We start from the raw sequence: 18,807 nt of genomic DNA on the forward strand, positions 1-18,807 counted from the left end.
ACACACATATCCTCCCCCCATCCCCCCCCCCCCCCCAAGCAGCACAGTCCGGCCTATAGCTCTTGCTAAATCCCTATGCTCACCACCCAAACCCCCCCCCCCCCCCCCTTCTCACCCCCCCCTCCTTCCCTCGTTCTCAACTGAATGGGGCCATATAGATGGAGGCTGCTATGAGCGATACGCATAGCCCCCAGTCACTGTGGGAACGAGCTTCTCCCACCCGCCCCCCACTGCTAAACCCCCGCAATCCCCCTCCCTCCCCCACCTAGTTTGTTTGCAACGGATGTTAATTCCTTACATGTAACAACAAATGTTATGTATTGTATAATATTCAAGCGTGCCATTATTCCTTTAAATCTAGAAATAATGTAAATAGTCTTAATTCGAGTATTGAATGGTGATTCCCATTTGTGTGTGTTTTTGTCTCTAAATGTTGTACGTTTCAGGACCGCAATGGAAATAAGCCGCAAGGCTTTATTGTGTTTTTATCCTGGGTGAACTGTCTGTTTCCCTGTATCTGTGTTGACTTTCACCAAAATAAATCAATCAATCAATAAAAGTACAGCCTCTGAAATGTAATAAAAAGTAAAAAAAAAAAAAGGTATTTCTACCGTCTGTTTCTGTGCAACGCTAAGTGAAACTCACGTCATATTAATACAATTTGAAGACTATTCAAGTTAAAAGTTCCCCTCCAAACATGTTTTAAGATATATTAAGACTATAAAGACACTAACAGATGCTAACGCTAACAGATGCTAACACTAGCGTTAGCGCGCCACGCTGTCTTCCACGCTGTATGCAGGGTCCAGGTAAACGTACGGCGGCGTCAGGCCGACGTTCCGCTCTTGGATCTGGTTGCTGAGGAGCTTCAGGTCGCCACGGAAACGAGCCGTGACGTCGACCGGAACACTCTCGCTGAAGTGCTGCTCAGTCGAGCTGCCCAACGCCACCTGTTGGTCAAAGGGCAAACATCAGGAGGGCAGAAGTTAGCCAGTGTAACTGCCAAAGTCACACCCTGTTCTGGTTTACGCATATGAACCAAGGGATTTCATCCACCATTTATTTCTCCATTGACATATCGTAAAATGCTTATAAAAAGTTTTACGGATGGGGGGGAGCAGATTTGTGTGTGTGTGTGTGTGTGTGTGTGTGTGTGTGTGTGTGTGTGTGATTAATTGATCTATGTTTTCTTGCGATTCTAAATATAGCTGAATCGCTTGGTTTGCAAAAGTAAAAGTATTTTCATAAGCATTTTACTAAATGCCTATGGCAAAATAAATGGCGGATGAAATCCCTTAGTTTGTACTGTATGCCTAACCCGGAAATGGGCATGACTTTGGCTCTATATAAATGACACATTCTATTATAATATTATTTTCAGATGATATTGTATTGCAGTTATGTTTTGTTACAGTGTTACATTATATTTAAAATATTGTGTTTATTATTTACAGTGAGAATGTAACTTATTTTAAAAAGCTCTAAGATGTAGCTACTTGCCCGTTGCTTGTGTGCTAGATTGTATACTTTTCTTATGTAATGTTTGCTGTCACACACAATGCCTGTAAAGTAATGGATGTGTTGGATATGTTTGGATATGTGCTGTTGTATTTTTTTTCTTTTAGTCCCTACCCCTCTCCCCCAAGAGGCCTTGCCTTTTGCCAGGTCGCCATTGTAAATACAAATTTGTTCTAATGACTTGCCTGGTTAAATAAAGGTTAAATTAAATAAAAATAAATACTCCATTCTAGTGAATTAGTGTATATTAATTTAAGGTAAATTGTATTACATTTAATGATGCATTATATTTCACTACTGAGAATTGTAAATTAAATATAATGTTACCAAAACATTGTATATTGCTCTATTACATTCCACACAGCATGTAAAAAAAATCATATTACATTTCATAATTCTTATAATTCTTATAATTCCTATTTTAATAAAATTTTATATTCGTACATAATCGTCAGGTTTCGTGGTCAGCATGTAGCCGTTAGCAAGGAAAGTCACGGTGACATTCATGTCAGGGAAACTGGCCAATAGGCTGCTCTCGCTGCAACGCCCCTTTGTGGTTGGAGGGGGCAACTGCATGCCGAAGGGGCTGTTGGGCATCCAGCCAGCATAATCCATCTGCAGACGAAAAAGGAAAGAATATATATTATGTAATTAAGTAATTATGAATGTTGTGCACTTTTATTTTGAAATGCAAAGAGGAAGACACTGTTGTTTTTCCCACGCCACAGCCAAGGTCTTCACAAGGCAAATTCAGGTCAGGCAATCAGTCAGGTAATGTTTAGTGAGATGATGCACTTTCTTCAGATGGCCTCTAGAGGGCCTACAAAGATGCTGTCTTTCCATAGGCCTACAGGGAAAGAAAATTAAAAGTTGGTCGCTAATATACATGGGTCAAAATCGATCTCTGACCGACAGACATCTTGTGGTATTTAAGTGTAACTACATCCAAACCCAAATGTTTGGGGAAGCCTGACACATAATAGTGAAAAAGATGGTACTGAACTGGCCTCCTCTTACTGGCTGGTCTGTTTCCTCTGTGATGTCACCACCTCTTGTTCTCTATAGAGGGCGTAGTTACCCTTTAAGTAATCTTAGTGGAGTTCGGGCATTGAATGTGTCGCAGTGCTTCAGTGCAGAGAGCTGAACACGTGGGTCTGTAACGAGGGGGCAGCTTTCTCCTTCCGCGTTGACGCCACTGTCCTAAAGATATGGACAGAGCTATCCCATTGATTTTGGTCTCCCGTTTGAAGTTGATTCGTTGGCCGTCGCCATCTTGATTTTTAGTCACCAGAGTGGGAGGGAATGGGTCCTTGCGCAGCTCACGTGAGATGGGGGTTTCCCAGAGCCGCAGGTCTGCCTGCTATTGGTCTGTGATCGGCAAGCTGCACGATCACTGGACAGGCCATCTGTCAATCACCCCCTCTATTTTACTCCAAACAAATTAGCTAGAGTATATAGAAAAACCGTGTTTTGCCCCTGACTGAGAAGATGTTTAATCCTGTTACAAAGTCGGGCATTTTAAAATGGGGGGAATGCCTACTGCCCCTGACGCCTAGTGGCCATTCGAGGAAAAGCTTTTCAATTCACCTCCGTGTGATCAGAGGGAAGCCAAGGAGGTTGGCCACCGGTTGACGACGCCAATAGACCCTTCTCACGGGGGCCATTTTATGCCGAAAAGGCAGGGCAAACACAGGTGCAAGCAGAACACTAATGAGGGTTTCCAAATTCCAATCATGGAAGTTGGAAACCCTCATTAGTGTTTTGCTTGCACCTGTGTTTAACCTGCCCTTTCGGCACAAAATGGCCCCCGTGAGAAGGGTCTATTAAGGCAGGAGTCGCAAAAAAGGCAATTCCTCGATTGGCCACTTGAGGAAGGCTGCAGAAGCGAGTCAGTCCCGTAGACCCCCCACATTAAAACGTCCCACTTTACAGCGTAAATAAACATGTTTACAGCTTGGTTACAAAAAAAAGCTTGGTACAGTATAGCTAATTTAAAATGTCATAACAACTGTAAGGGGGTGAATCTGTATATAACTCACCCGTTTAGTGTACAATAGACGGTAGAAAAGACATATATATTTTATATTCTGGTCGTGATTGACAGGTCTCCTGTCCAGTGATTGCACAGCTTGCCGATCAGGGAGGAATTAGCCTCTTAAAACAGACTGTCTCATCTACATCCGGTGAATGCAGCTATACAGTCTGTACGTTACACCCCCAGAACATGCAGGAGGAAGTTGGGAAAAAACCTTCAGACTGGAAGGAAGTTCGACAAAATCCGACCAATCACGACACGTGTGTCCACGGAAAAAAATTCTGATTGGACTAATGAGCGGAAGACCCGCCTTAAATAAATTCTGATTGGACTAATGAGTGGAAGACCCGCCTTTCTGCTTCCCATTCCGGTTGGTGCATGATTCTCCCCCACGAATTACAGACGGTATAGCGGAAGCATTTGAAAATTGCGGAAGCCAACTCGTCTGTTCTAAGAGACTAGGGACGAATAGGAGGCGGAGCTGTGGCTCTGTGGGAAACCCCTGGTCTCACGCTGTCTCGTGCCATCTCATGCAAGCTGCGTGAAAACCAAGATGGCAGCTGCTTAAACGCCAAATGGAGGCACTCCAAAACGTGAGTCCACAAACCAACATCACACACACTTTGTCTCTTAATTTGCTGTCTATGGTCTGCACAGGATCTCTATTGTCTCACCTGTCCGTTGTGCATGGCAGCGTGCAGCGCTGTTGTTGTGAACATCACCATGGTAACGAAGTACGTCAACTCTGACACCGAAGTGAAGGATTTTGGGAAACCTGAGAGAGATATACAGTTGGATTTTGTTTCAGGTGATTTTACATGCAAGTTTTGCAAATGTGAAAACATGTATTTATCTATTTATTTATTCATTCATTTATTTATTTACAATACTAGTCAAACATTTAGATACACATTCTCATTTAAGTGAATGGGAAGGTGTGTTGAAACTTTTGACTGGTACCGTATTTCCAGAACAACTTTCAAATGTAAACTTCATTGCACTTTAATTTTGAAATCATAAAATTAAAGTTTTGAAATGAGGAAAAGTAGGCCTACTGCAGTTGAAATACTGTAGTAAGCATATTGGAGTTAAAATATAGTAAAAGTGCCATAGTAAGGTTTGTTATTTCTGTATAACAGACCACTGCTAGGTATAACAGACTGTTGTTATGCAGCACGCCGTTCTGAAAGAATGGAGGACGTCACGTCCAGTCATATCAATCTGCAGAAAGAAGTTAGGTAAATTTAACAGTTAATTGAGCTCATTCGCAAACACCCGGTGGCAAAAAAGCGTTACATTAGCTTTCTTTAGTAATAAGACGGTTTTCACGTGTGAGGCTGTGGTTTATAGTGATTTTGCAACAGCATGCCGTCGACACCTCTTAGCCATTGTTAAACCATGGCCTCTTGGGGCTTATTGCTTCATTTGAAACCTATCTTATTTCCTGTCCGCTATTGTATTAGCAAACACTGCAACAGGAAGTAAAGCTAGAGGCAATTTAGAATGTTTATGTTGTCAAGTTAAAACCGTCTATAAGCGAGATAATATCATGCGGGCTATCAGGGTGATCAGGAGCCCGATGCCAACCCAAGAACCTGATCCTTGACCTGGGTCCAGACCTTTGACTCCACCCACTCCACTGACAGTTGAGGTTGGCTGCTTCTCTGGCATCATCATTATGCAACTTCCTTTTCCTCGATTTTACCAGTGATTCACTAATCAGCGTCAAGGGGGGTTGTTTAAAAGGCTTTGCATCAACACCAGGCCGGCCGGCCCCCGGCGCAGATTCTGGGCTTCTGCGTCCGGCTAGGCCCCTGGCCGCTTCCGGACGACACTTCTCTGATGACATCATCACTGCAAGATGACCTCACAATGCTGCCTGTGACATCATGACAGATGTAATGTCCTTGCCGATGATAGCCATAGTCGAGTATGACATCATCGCCGATGCCATCACAATCTCCCATGACATCACAATGGATATGTGACATCATCAGCGGTAAAGTTATTCTGATTCTACTGAGTACTGCAGTGCAGCACTATGAATGAAGTACTCTGACCTTTCTTGTCATCACCTAGGTGACCAAAGACACTGATCTCGTTGATCCAGCTCTGCAGCTCCAGGTCCCTGATGACATCATCATCGCCACCGTAATAGTAGCTGACCATGGCCTCGACATACCTGTGGGCCAATCAGAATGCAGCTCTTTTTTTGTTGGTAACTTGGCAGTTGTTTTGGTTCAATTTGTCTTTTGTCATTAACACATTATTATCCTAAACATCATCATTAGAGGGTATGGCAACATCTGTGATTTATGACATGATGACATCACACACACAAAATCTGAAAAAACTTGATTAAAAAAGTGGTAAAAAAAAGTTTAGCATTTCTCATGTTTGTTACTTGCATACTTTTAGTGTCCATAAAATAACATCTGCCAAGCCACATGCAAGAATGTTGTGACCAAATTATGATCCTTGTCATTAAGTTTTCATTGTCCAATCGTATTTACCGGTGGATGATGCTCCACAGCTGCAGGCCGTCGTCACGGTAATGGTAGCCAGGGATGGAGTCCATGCCCCGCCCCATGATGTCATCAGGGAAGCAGAGGTCACGGTAGGTCAGTGAGCCCAACGCCCTCTGCATTAACTCCAGTGCTGCGGGACCGCCCACCGCTGCATACTGAAGAATTAATGAGATAATATTTGAAATAAATGAAATTAGTGTTAATTAAAAAAACTAAAAACTAAAAGATAATTGATCAAAAGACAGTATATTTTTAATTAGATGAAATCACCAGAATTAAGTTTAAATGAAAAAACTAAAAGGTAATTAGAATTTATAAAACAAATGACAACATAAAAATGAAACATAGGGGAAAAAGTAGCACTAAAAATTAGTTCTTTATGGACGTTACTAAAAATATATACTGTAGATAATTGTTAACAAGTTGCAACATAAATTTCAACATTTTCAAGATTTAAGTATTTTTTATTTTTTAGATGAATCCATAGTTGGTTGACATAAAATAAAATATTAGGAAACATGAAACAAAATCAAAGTAAAAAGTAAAAAAAAAAAAGGTAAAAGTAAAAAAAGATAAAATGATCGCATGGTCATGATCAAACGGTCAAGTTTCTCTGTGGTAACAAAAAGAAAGAAAGGGGAAAGAAGGCTGACAATCCTTTTATTCTCAGTGGAAAATGCAATATTCTAACATCAGGGGCGTCATGCAAACCAACAATCTGAGGGGGCGAACTCTGGCGCCGCCGGAAGGGGCGGCAAAAAATTTGGGGGGTTGGAAGCCAGATTTAGAGGAATATCTAATTTTAAATTAACAGACTGAGCAGGTGTAACCATAAGGCTATTTTCCAAACTGCTCAGCCTCCTGGAAAGATCCATAATCACCAGACTAAGTACATTGCCACTGCCCAGGCTCAATGGACTTGACAAAAAAGGGAGACCACATGTTTCAAAGCAATGTAACACAATGTTTATTTTGGCTGGTATTGCCTTTTCAGAAGGTAGAAATCTTTCCTCTAGAGCAGGGGTTCCCAACCTTTTTTGTGCCAAGGACTGGTAGATACATGGGAAAAAAAGTTGCGGACCGGTTGTCAATTCTAATGGTTTTAGTTATATATATTTACTCACCAGGTGGCGACAAAGGGTAAATAACAGCCTTTTGTGTTGTACTGTATGTAGCCTAGAGGTCTTCACGGGTCTACTCGGACCCTAGGATCCGGGACCCGTTCCGAGACCCGTACGGGTCCGGGTCCATATTTCTTATGGTCAATTAAGGTCCCCACGGGTCCGGGTCTATTTATCGTTATGTGTAATAAGAGTGGATCCGAGAAGACCCGTGATCAGCGCTGATCTGAGAGAAACGCATCAAAACAGCGCACGTGAGGCTTGTTGTCACAAACTGCAAGTAAATCCATAGAGAAAATAAGTAGCAAAGAGCGTTCCCATCTGCAACGAAAATTACATTACTTCCTCGTTTACATAAAGCGCATGTATTGTGAGCGCATGGGTACACATGCGTCTCAGGCAAACAAGGAAGTGATTTTCGTTGCAGAGAGGTAACCCTCTTGGAACCACTCTTGCTGGTTCCTCTCGCTATGGATTTACTTTGAAAATGACAGTTTCGCGTACTTTGGATTATTATTTGATGATCGCATGGTGAGTACACAAGTCACAACATGTATGTGATTGTTTCTAGCGCTGTTGTGTGTGTTTTTGGGGGAATGAACGGCGGTAGCATATTAGAGACTGCCACTAATGTACTATCTAACTAGCGTTAACAGTACTAGCAGCCCCCATGTATCACTGTGAAACGCACTTTCTAATGCACGCCACGCACAGTGAAGATGTTGGCGGCGTGTCCCTTCGCATTTAACGTTAGCCAGGGGACTTTTCAGTCATGCATCTGCATGCGTCTCAGATTTCTAATAATATACGGGTCCACACGGGTCCGACATTTATCGGTTCTGAACGGGGCCGGGTCTCAGATTTCTAATAATAGACGGCTCCACTCCGGGTCCGGGCACAAATGTCCCGGGTCCATTAGGGTCCGGGTCCGTGATTTTGGACCCGTGAAGACCTCTAATGTAGCCTATACAGTATTTATGTTTTTGTTTTAACTACAAACATACATAAACGTAAACTTGAAACTATGTTTCAACTACTATACACAGCCTATAATATTATAGCCTATGTTTATAAAAAAACAAACAAAAAAAAAAAAACTTTTTTACCTCTCAAAAATCTGAGGGGGCAATTGCCCCCTCAGTTACAATGGGCATGACGCTTCTGTCTAACATAGTTTGGGCATTAAAAAACATTTCTAGTGAGAAATTTTGAAAACTTGACAGTCAGACAGTCACGTGATGTGGACAGAAACCAACATAGCCATTTGGGTTGTCCCTGCTGTTCACACCGACCTATTAAGGTTTTTGGCTGGCATCGAGTTTACATACAAAGTCAATGTAAACAAACGATTGAGCGTATATTCGCCCGGGAGCGACAGAGACAGAGCGATAGGGCGAAAATTCGCTCGTCGCCCGAGATGAAATATCCCAACTCGAGCGAAATTACGCTGGCAAAAGTCGCTTGCTGCTCAACGCTGATTGGCTGCCGTGTGAGCCTACTAAGCCCTGCTTAGTCCATTTTACCAATAGATGATGACAGCCTACTAAGCCCTGCTTAGTCCATCTTACCAAGAATGACAGCCTACTGAGCCCTGCTTAGTCCATTTTACCAATAGATGATGACAGCCTACTGAGCCAATTACAATAGGGGGTCGAGTAGTGCCATACTACCTCAAATCTATGGTCCAGATGCCACCTCATAACAACCATTTAATCGGCTGATAACATTATGGACCGAGTGAAATGATATAAAAATGACAAGTTTGTGAGTCAGTTCGGATCCACTCTAAAATGTAATGGGTTCTTCATTGGCCCATGCGACACCCTTCCACAAAGTTCCATGGAAATCGGGCCAGTAGTCTTTCCGTGATCCTTCTGACAAACATCACCAAAAACATCACCTCATTGGCAGTCCAAGTTGTATTATGTAAAACGTTGTAGGTCATAGAGGAGGCCATAATTATTGCAGGTCATAGAGGAAGACTAAAAGAAAAAGTAGGCCTGCCACTTATTACAAATTCACCTTAGCAACCAGCCCGTTCATCATCAGGGATCTAGCCAGTAGGTCGATTTCCAGACTTCCGCGGAAATGCGGAATCAGCAGCTGGAATACACAGAAAATATTATGAAAAGTACTGTGATTAAACCAAAATTACACCCACAAATACACAAACAATAGCCTACAAAAAACAAAAACAAAAAACATTGAAAATGTTCTATCTCTCCTGATTCTAAATATACAGTAGCTGAATCACTTGGTTTGACCAAGCAAAACTATTTCTCTAAGCATTTTAGGAAATGTAGATCGAAAATTGAATAGCGGATGAAATCCCTTGGTGCCGAACCCAGAAGAGGGCGTGAATTTGGCACTTTATTGCCACTCTAAAGCAGAAATAATATTTAAAAAATAAATAAAGTCACCAAAATGCACCAAAACCCACTCTCAGTAACATGGGAAAAGTACACACATTCTTGAGGCTACTTAAAGGTCCATTCCGTAAGATTTGTGAAGAAATAAATAGACATTCTGCGCGTCCACGAGCCTGCCTCTCAGCGCTTCAGCCAGTAAATGCACCAACGAAGAAGATGGCTAACACAGGCTAACGTTACGTTCGCTAGCTAATGCAGTCAATGAATGTCAGCAAACAACCAACAGCACAGAGTCCAGTAAAAAGTCCGCAAAGAAAAAGAAAAAATATTTATCTAGTGAAGTATGGCCAAACAGCAGCAATGTGACCGATGTCGGGGGAAACTAGAGTCGGGGCTGTGTTTTCGGTTCATGGAGGGATCTTACGTTAGCTTGCTGTTGTTAGCTTCTGTGATATTGTGGTTTTGGCTGCTTGCTAATGCGGCTATAATGGATTTACCACCCAGAAGCCCTGCTAATAACATTACCATTGTAATAACATACTTGTGTGGATGATGCAACAGTTGCAAATATGCCTAACATTGCTACTGTAAGCCCTCGTTCACACAGGACGCCGAACGTAAGCAGAACTGAAGCTTGAAGCAGGCACAAGCTGAACGTACGTACGCCTTTCACACAAGATGCCTTATCTTTTCCTCTGAGCGCCTACTCTCCCGCGCCTTGAACCCGCCCACAACTCCCATTGACTTCATGCCTCACGGCTTCACGCTTGGAAATTCGGCGTCAGGCCTGAGTGATCTGAGCGTGGCTTCGGCAAGGCGTCAGCGGGACACGCGCGCGGGCGGTGTGAACGGCTTCGCCTGTTAACAAGGACGCCTAAATGAAACTTGTGGGTTCAGCGTAGCTGCGTAGGTACAACTTCGGTTGAGCGTTGCTTCGGCGTCCTGTGTGAACGGGGGCTTATGCTTATGGAACATTGTTTGACTGCAGTAACAGATCTGTTCCATTTGGTCGCATCCAGCTAACAACAGCACATTAGCATTAGCGTGTTGTGTTAGCTGCTGTGAGGCTGCCTATTATAACGTTAGCTTCGTTGCTAACACGTGTTGGTGTTCACCTTGTAGAGCGGGTGCACCATGGGAAAGTTCCTGAGCGTTGACATGGCGAACACTTCTGACATCACGTGCGTGCGCAGCAGGTGCGCGTCCACCAAATGCACGGAGAACTCTGCGGCCCGCACAAATGTTTTAGCTGTCAGCCAATCAAATTCCAGATCCTGAGGCACGAAGACAGGGTTTTCTTCACCAGGAGTCTGCCGCAGCTAGAAGAGGAGACAAGGACCAAGGAGAGGAAGAGATCAAGGAAGCATGTGAGTGAGAGAGGCTGGTGCTTCAGCTAGGAGCAGCCTGGTTGTGAAATATTCATTTCTTCTTTTGTTTTGTTAATATTGACTGTCCAATATGTTATTGTCTTTCTGTTGACCCCAGGAAGAATACTGTAGTTGTTGCTGTGGTAATGGGGGGGATCCTAAATAAACAATAAACTAGAAGTGGACTCCGCCAAAGGCCAATACTCCAGTCTGTTATGATATGCACATTTTGTGAGTCAGATCAGAACTTTATAACCCTGACCCACACACATCCCTCCGTAGCCACCTCTCGAACCCCCGACTCACTACAAGCTTCCTATCCCTGGCTATAAGCTTCCTATCCCTGGCTATAAGCTTCCTATCCCTGGCTATAAGCTTCCTATCCCTGGCTATAAGCTTCCTATCCCTGGCTATAAGCTTCCTATCCCTGGCTATAAGCTTCCTATCCCAGGCTATAAGCTTCCTATCCCAGGCTATAAGCTTCCTATCCCAGGCTATAAGCTTCCTATCCCAGGCTATAAGCTTCCTATCCCTGGCTATAAGCTTCCTATCCCAGGCTATAAGCTTCCTATCCCAGGCTATAAGCTTCCTATCCCTGGCTATAAGCTTCCTATCCCTGGCTATAAGCTTCCTATCCCAGGCTATAAGCTTCCTATCCCTGGCTATAAGCTTCCTATCCCTGGCTATAAGCTTCCTATCCCTGGCTATACGCTTCCTATCCCTGGCTATAAGCTTCCTATCCCTGGCTATAAGCTTCCTATCCCTGGCTATAAGCTTCCTATCCCTGGCTATAAGCTTCCTATCCCTGGCTATAAGCTTCCTATCCCTGGCTATAAGCTTCCTATCCCTGGCTATAAGCTTCCTATCCCTGGCTATAAGCTTCCTATCCCAGGCTCTAACCTCGCGTCACCAGAGGGGAGAGAGCCTAGTATGTGTTACTACAGGCAGGGAGGCAGAAGACCCGCCCGCGTCTTCCGGTGGCCTGTGCTGCAGTGTTTTCGTTCCCCCACAGAAATGCAACAGTAGGCAGTCGCTACGAGTTAGAGAAAAAACTAAGAAGCATGGACATACCAAAGGAAGTGTTTGTTTTTAGCTAACGCTAGTTACTTGCGTCGCCCATGTTTTCTAAACGGAACGCAGGAATTGAGCGGAATATTTTTCCTGGAGCACAGCACTTTGGTTCCCATATAGCCGGAAGAGTCGGAGCGAGGTTTTTCCATCCAGGCTACCCTGGCTATGACCCCTTTTTCCTAGCCCTGCCCCTTCTAATCATTTAATGGTTTCTTCCTTGGCCCATGCTACACCAAAGTTAATGAAAATCTTCCTAGTTTTTCTGTAACCCTGCTAACAGACAGACAGACAAATGGCACCTAAATCATAACCTCCTTGGAGGAGGTAACAGCTTGTTTGTAACGAGTTGAACTGATACGATGTGAACTTTATTGTCCCGATCAAATAAACCATACAAACACATGGGCATGTTTTATTCTGGTGAGTGGGCTGGGAGGGGAGGGAGCCGAGGACAAAGAAAAGGGGGAAAAGAAGGAAGAAGGGATTAAGATGGAAGGGAAGACAGAAGAAAAGACAGAAGGAAGAAAGCAATGAAATAAGGACAAAACAGACGGGAAGAAGGAAAGGAAACAAGAAAAGGAGGAAGGGAAGGAAAGGTCAGAGGTCACCTGGATGGCGATGGGCAGCAGCAGGTTGTCGTTGTTCAGGTGAAGCAGGACGAGCGGAGCTGTGAGGTAATTCTGCTTCCCGTTGACCGTGTTTGGCGTGAGGCCGTCCAGCCCCCAATAATCCACCAGGAAGATGTTTCCCCGCTGGATTATGACAATTAATTAAACATAATTAACATTTCCCCGCTGGATTATGACAATTAATTAAACATCATTAAAAATGAAAACTTGATGGAATCATTATTTTTACAGGAGGGAGGAGTTCCATTGTGAAAAAGGAGGCTAATGTGGAAGTAGCAAAAACTGCAGTTCCACAAATCACAACTTGAGGCTGGCTCCAAAGGAGGAGTCATTCTCCCACAGAACCGCCCCCACCCCATGTTAAAATGTCGATTTTACAGCAGAAATAAACATGTTTGCAGCCTGGTAAATAATATAATAATTATAAGTGTAAATAATTACAATAAAAAATGGCTCTATAGTAATGTCACCTTTCATAATCACTGCACTGGGTGTGGATTTTTATATAACTCAACCATTTATACAGTCTATGGCTGCAAAGAGAAGTCAGATTGTATAGAAGTCAATGGGGAAATGACACAACATCCCGATTTACATACAACAGCTACGAGCAAGATTTTCGATTGTTATTGTAGAAACGGTCCATAATGGCCCACCGTCAGGCCTGTTCTTGGGGCAGTCGATGCCTACCAGCCGGCGCGCCAACGACGTAATGATGATGACATCATCAACGATGACAATGATGTCATAGCATAGAGTTCACCTGTGAGGTCATCGGCGATGTCAGACATAACACCGATGATGTCATGGCTCCCTCGGACGTTGTGACATCACCAATGACGTGATGTCATACACCAAAAGCGGGCATATAAACAAGGTGTTCTGTGACGCTATGCTTGATTCCTTCGAGATTCCTTCGACTTCCATACTTCTTCAGGTATTCTTACCCCTTCATAATGTCAACCATTAGCACAACCAATTCCGGACCCGAACTGAACCCCTGCTGTCTTACAACCAGCCAGGCCCTGGTGACCGACTGCCTTACACCCAGACAGGTCAACAGTGGTAATTCAACCGCGTCCCAGGACCGACATGTCGGTCCCTATCTCCATCTCCGTGATTCTGATCGATCACAGCCCGTGAGCCCTCATACACGATCCAGCACACTTCACGAGGCAAGCCCAAAGGCTTTTGGAGGTTTGACCTATGACGACAGAGACGCCTATGTATCCTGCAGCGCTAGCAGTCACCGCTCCCACCATAGTGCATCGCGACACTCTAGCGCCAGCTCACGGTCAACCGTACACGCCCACGCGTATTCCTCAGCCCAAGCGGCAGCTTACGAGGAATACAAGGCACTATTGGCGACCGAGAGCCTTCGCTGCCAACACGCGGAGGAGGAGGAAGCCGATGAGGAGTACGACTGGCTGAACGAGCAAACCAGAGCGGCGAGGCGGGCCCAAGCAGAGGCCCAACAGGCCCAAGAGGAGGCCCTCCAAGCTAGAGAGCGGATCACCCGCCGCCTGGAGAGAAGCCGACACCTGCGGCAAGCTGAGCTGGCCCACCACGAGGCCCGGGTTCGTGCCCGGCTACAAGTCGAGCAGAAGCACGTAGCGGCCCGGCCTCGCGCCTGTCTGCTTGCCGGGGACCCGGCAGTTCCACCTGTGCCTCTCACCTCACCCCAGGGTCAGGTCAGCATGGCGGCTCCAGAGCCAACGACCCAAACTACGGAACCCACTGTTCCAGTGCCAATGCCACCAACACCAACACTCCCACCTAGGACATGTCCACCGACAAAGGTTGCCGACCCTGAGCATACCATAGAGTGCAACGGGGCGGCCAAGCCCGCCACCGGGATACACCAGACTCAGGGAGGCATGGCGAACACTGAGACCAACAGCACAGGGCACAGCCAGCCGGACGGCGTCAATCATTCCCACAAGATAGCTGGACACGACAGCTGGGACCCCCCCAGAGGACGGGACCAGCCATCTCAACTACCTATTCCCAGAATTCACCTCCTGGCCCTGCCCGGGCTCATGGAGACAACTCCAGCCAAGGCCTCCAGGGAGGCCAACAAGTCCGAGCAAGTGGAGCAAGTGGACATGCCTTTGCGGATGGCGAGGCAGGAGCCCCAGATGCTTCACGGGGCGGCCGTCTCCCTCATCGTCTCGCCGGCAATTTGCCCAGAGCAGACCTATTGCACCAAGAGAGCCTTTACGGAACCGAACCTTGGTCTAGGCGAGCAACCTTACCCCATCACCGCCCTGCAGCAGGAATCCCGCCCGAGGAATTTGCCCCTCCATCAGTTCGGGAGGATCCATCTTGTCCTGCTCATACAGCACCTATGGAAATGGGAACCAGGCTGGGATGATCCAGTCCTACCTGAGACACTGCTGCAGGCCTGGGAAGAGTGGGGGGACGGACCACCTCTTCTCAGCCCAGATCGCTGGCCAGAGACACCCCGACTCCACACGACCGCGGATAAGAGCGAGGAGTTGAAGCCAAGTTACGGTGGCCTCAGGTCGGCTCCCCCCATGCCGGAGGAGTGTATGACCTTCGGTGCCCTCAGTGAGGATGCCACACCGGCGCTCCACGGGGCGGCCAACGAGGCACTAGGGGCAGAGGCCTCCCTCCAACGAGGGCAGACAAATGGCTTCCTCACCGACCCTACGCCACTGAAGTTCCTCAACTGGAAACTCAAGCCACCAGAACCAGAGGCTCCTCACTACCGCAGTAGCTGGATAGGCCCCCGGCTCGTGAGCTGCTTCCGCACCGACCCTATGCCGCTGAGGTTCCTCAACTGGAAACTCAAGCCCCCAGAGGCCACTGCAGCTCACTACAGCAGTTGCTGGGTAGACCCCCAGCTCCCACACACATCCTGGCCAACGAGGACAGTCACCAAATCTAAACGGGCGGGCATATAAACAAGGTGTTCTGTGACGCTATGCTTGATTCCTTCGAGATTCCTTCGACTTCCATACTTCTTCAGGTATTCTTACCCCTTCATAATGTCAACCATTAGCACAACCAATTCCGGACCCGAACTGAACCCCTGCTGTCTTACAACCAGCCAGGCCCTGGTGACCGACTGCCTTACACCCAGACAGGTCAACAGTGGTAATTCAACCGCGTCCCAGGACCGACATGTCGGTCCCTATCTCCATCTCCGTGATTCTGATCGATCACAGCCCGTGAGCCCTCATACACGATCCAGGACACTTCACGAGGCAAGCCCAAAGGCTTTGCCCCCAGCAAGCACACAAGCTTCGCTACAGTTATTAAACAGTCTAAATTTAATATCGATGCCTCACATCTTACCTCTAATAGTAGATGAGACCAACGCAGAGTAGTCTCGCTTGAACCCCGAGTGAATCGGACAGTGTTGTCTTGATGATTAGTCTTTCTGCGGCCGGGGAAGATCAGGAAGTGAAATGAAACGGTTTGCGGCAGCCACTTCGCCTTCGGCCATAACCACAAAATAACAAAATTACTTCCAAACAAACTGTTGGAATATAACGAGATATTTTCGCGAGAGTAGCAAGCCCCTGGATGTAGCGAGCATGGCGTTCTCCTTGTTTATGGTCTGTTGCTAGGCAGAGCGAAACGGTTGAAGGCAGGCAGCTGCCGTAAACCGTTTCGTTTCACTTCCTGGTGTATCCCGCCCGCCGGAAGACAGACACAGACTCTATAATCATCAAGAGAGCAATCTCCGATTCACACGGCTTTGGTCTCAGCTACTATTATAGGTAAGATGTGATGTATCAATATTACATTTAGACTGTTTAATAACAATCGAAAATCTTGCTCGTAGCTGCTTTAAGACCTCAGTAAACACCTTCCCAATGAGTTTAGGGTCTCAGTCGACTTCCAAGTCTTGTAAATTATATTAATTGATAGAAAAATAAAGTTTGTCTCCCGCAAGAAAAAACCTTTTGTGGAGAGTGGAAGAGAGCAAACCTTAAAAAAATCCCACAGCAACACTGGTCTTTGTAGTAGAAAATTTTAAAAAGCCTTTATTTTAAACATGGCTATAGATTAAAAAACCAACATGTTTCTGCTCACACAGGAGCCTTCATCAGGGAGTAAGATAAATTATACTTCAGTTTAGAGTCATAAAGCAGACTATATACTTGGGGCGTGATTGACAGGTCGCCTGTTGTGTTCAGTGATCGTGCTGCGAGTCTGTGGGGCTGTGCGTTGAGTCTGTGCGAGAACCAATATTGAGTATTATTCAGTATTATTTTTATGCCTCCGCTGGCAATAGCCAGGCCAGAGGCATTATTATGGATTTGGGTTGTCCGTCCATCCCTCCGTCCGTACATCCGTACATCCGATGTTTGTTAACGAGATATCTGAGGAACACCTTGACGAAATTCAATCAAATTTGCCTCAAATGTCGACTTGGACTCCAGGATGAACTGATTAGATTTTGGTGGTCAAAGGTCATTTTCAAGGTCACTGTGCCATTCCAAGCTCATTAACGCGATATCTCAGGAACGCCTTGATGGAATTTAATCAAATTTGCCTCAAACCTCCACTTGGAATCAACGATGAACTAATTACAATTTGGTGGTAAAAGGACAAACGTTGAGGGCACTGTGACCTCACGAATGCCAGTTTCAAGCTCGTTAATGCGATATCTCAGGAACGCCTTGACGTAATTTCTTCAAATTTGCCTCAAACGTCCACTTGGCCTCAAGGATGAACTGATTACATTTTGGTGGTCAAAGTTCAAGGTTACTGTGACATCAGCACCGCTTGTTTCATGCTCGTTAACGTGGTATCTAGGTAATGCCTTGACGGAATTTCATCTAATTTGCCTCAAACGTCCACTTGGACTCAAGGATGAAGTGATTACATTTCGGTGGTCAAAGGTCAAGGTCACTGAGACCTCACGAATGCCATTTTCACGCTCGGTAACGCTATATCTCAGTAACACCTTGACGGAATTTCTTCACATTTTGCTCAAACGTCAAAGTCTGGACAGACATGGATGTCAACCGCCCACTTGTTGGCCGAGGCATATATCCGTGGTGCGGTCGTTCTAGTTTACTCCAGTTATTTCCTCATAAATTTACTTCAATCACCTCAATTTCCTGTTGCAGGCTGGTGACGCCCCCCAGCGAAGCCTGCACTGTCTCCTCGGTAACGGCCAGGTTGGGCGGGACTTCTGTGCAGCGGCGAATCAGAGTCGGGTTGACGCCGTTTAGGAACTGCTGGCCGAAAAAACCGTCTTCCTTCCAGAGTTTCTCCACCAATTCTGAGAGAGGAGGAGGGGACAGGAAGGGAGAATTAATGAATAGCGTTGATTAGTGTGAACGTTGCGTTCCGTTCCCTTCCGCGCCTGGGCGCGCAACAGGGAACCGTGACAGGAGCCACTTGAAAAGGTGGCCTGGGGAGCGCTTTGGCGTGCCCGGGCACGGAACACTTGCGAGTGTGAAAGCCAACCGTTCCAAACCGCAGGCATAGTTGATGACGCAAGTGCACTCTGTTTCGTTTCCGAGTGTGGAAGAAATGTTGTAATGTGAAAGCTGACCAGCGGGGGAGAGGGGAGGCGGGGGCAATTGTTCCCGGGTGCGGAACCGAACCGAACCGAACGAAAGCAATCGTTCCCAGTGAGAAAGCAGCCTAACTTACTGCAGGTCTGACTCCTCCTGGACTGGAACACCTCGTGGATTTGCTTGAAGCTGGACCACGGGTGATCTGCAAACAGTAGGCCTTCCAGACCCAGCTCAATTATTCTGAAGCACAGGAGGAAAAACGGTTCAACCAGCCATTAGAACACATCCGAATAGAGTGAAAAATGACCAACAACAACTAAAAACGAATCATCTTGCGATTGGATCCCACCAGCTGCCAGTAACCTACACCTCAGAGAAGGTCCGCTTCATCTCGGTTGCCTTGGCGGAAGAGAAGCGAACATCGGCAGGAAGTGATTCCCGATCCTCCACATTCATTGTCTCCGGGAGACCGTCGTCATGGCAACTCCACCTAAAAAAATATGTTGTATATGAAATTCATGACTTTTAATTTGAAGAGGAAACATAATATTCATAACATTTATGTTTTAAAGGAAATAATGAGATGTTTGTTTTCAATAAAATATTTGTTCAATAAAACACATGAGAAGAGAAAAAAAGTAGGAAAAAGCTTGAGAAATCTAAGA

At 45.7% G+C, this 18,807-nt stretch overlaps 1 protein-coding gene across 1 annotated transcript; it reads right to left on the reverse strand.

Moving 5' to 3' along the window:
- Positions 1–767: 767 nt before the first annotated feature.
- LOC310796399 (arachidonate 12-lipoxygenase, 12R-type-like) lies at positions 768–18,598 on the reverse strand (the record flags this gene model as incomplete). The annotated part of the gene is made up of 11 exons (XM_083658587.1): positions 768–950; positions 1,963–2,133; positions 4,228–4,328; positions 5,614–5,735; positions 6,067–6,236; positions 9,225–9,305; positions 10,687–10,890; positions 12,618–12,761; positions 17,720–17,901; positions 18,279–18,382; positions 18,510–18,598. 11 exons carry the CDS (start codon positions 18,596–18,598, stop codon positions 768–770), a joined length of 1,551 nt encoding a protein of 516 aa, XP_083514713.1.
- Positions 18,599–18,807: the final 209 nt, after the last annotated feature.

The sequence above is a fragment of the Poromitra crassiceps genome (genome assembly GCF_964638095.1).
Source record: "Poromitra crassiceps genome assembly, chromosome: 22".
Taxonomy (NCBI): domain Eukaryota; kingdom Metazoa; phylum Chordata; class Actinopteri; order Beryciformes; family Melamphaidae; genus Poromitra; species Poromitra crassiceps.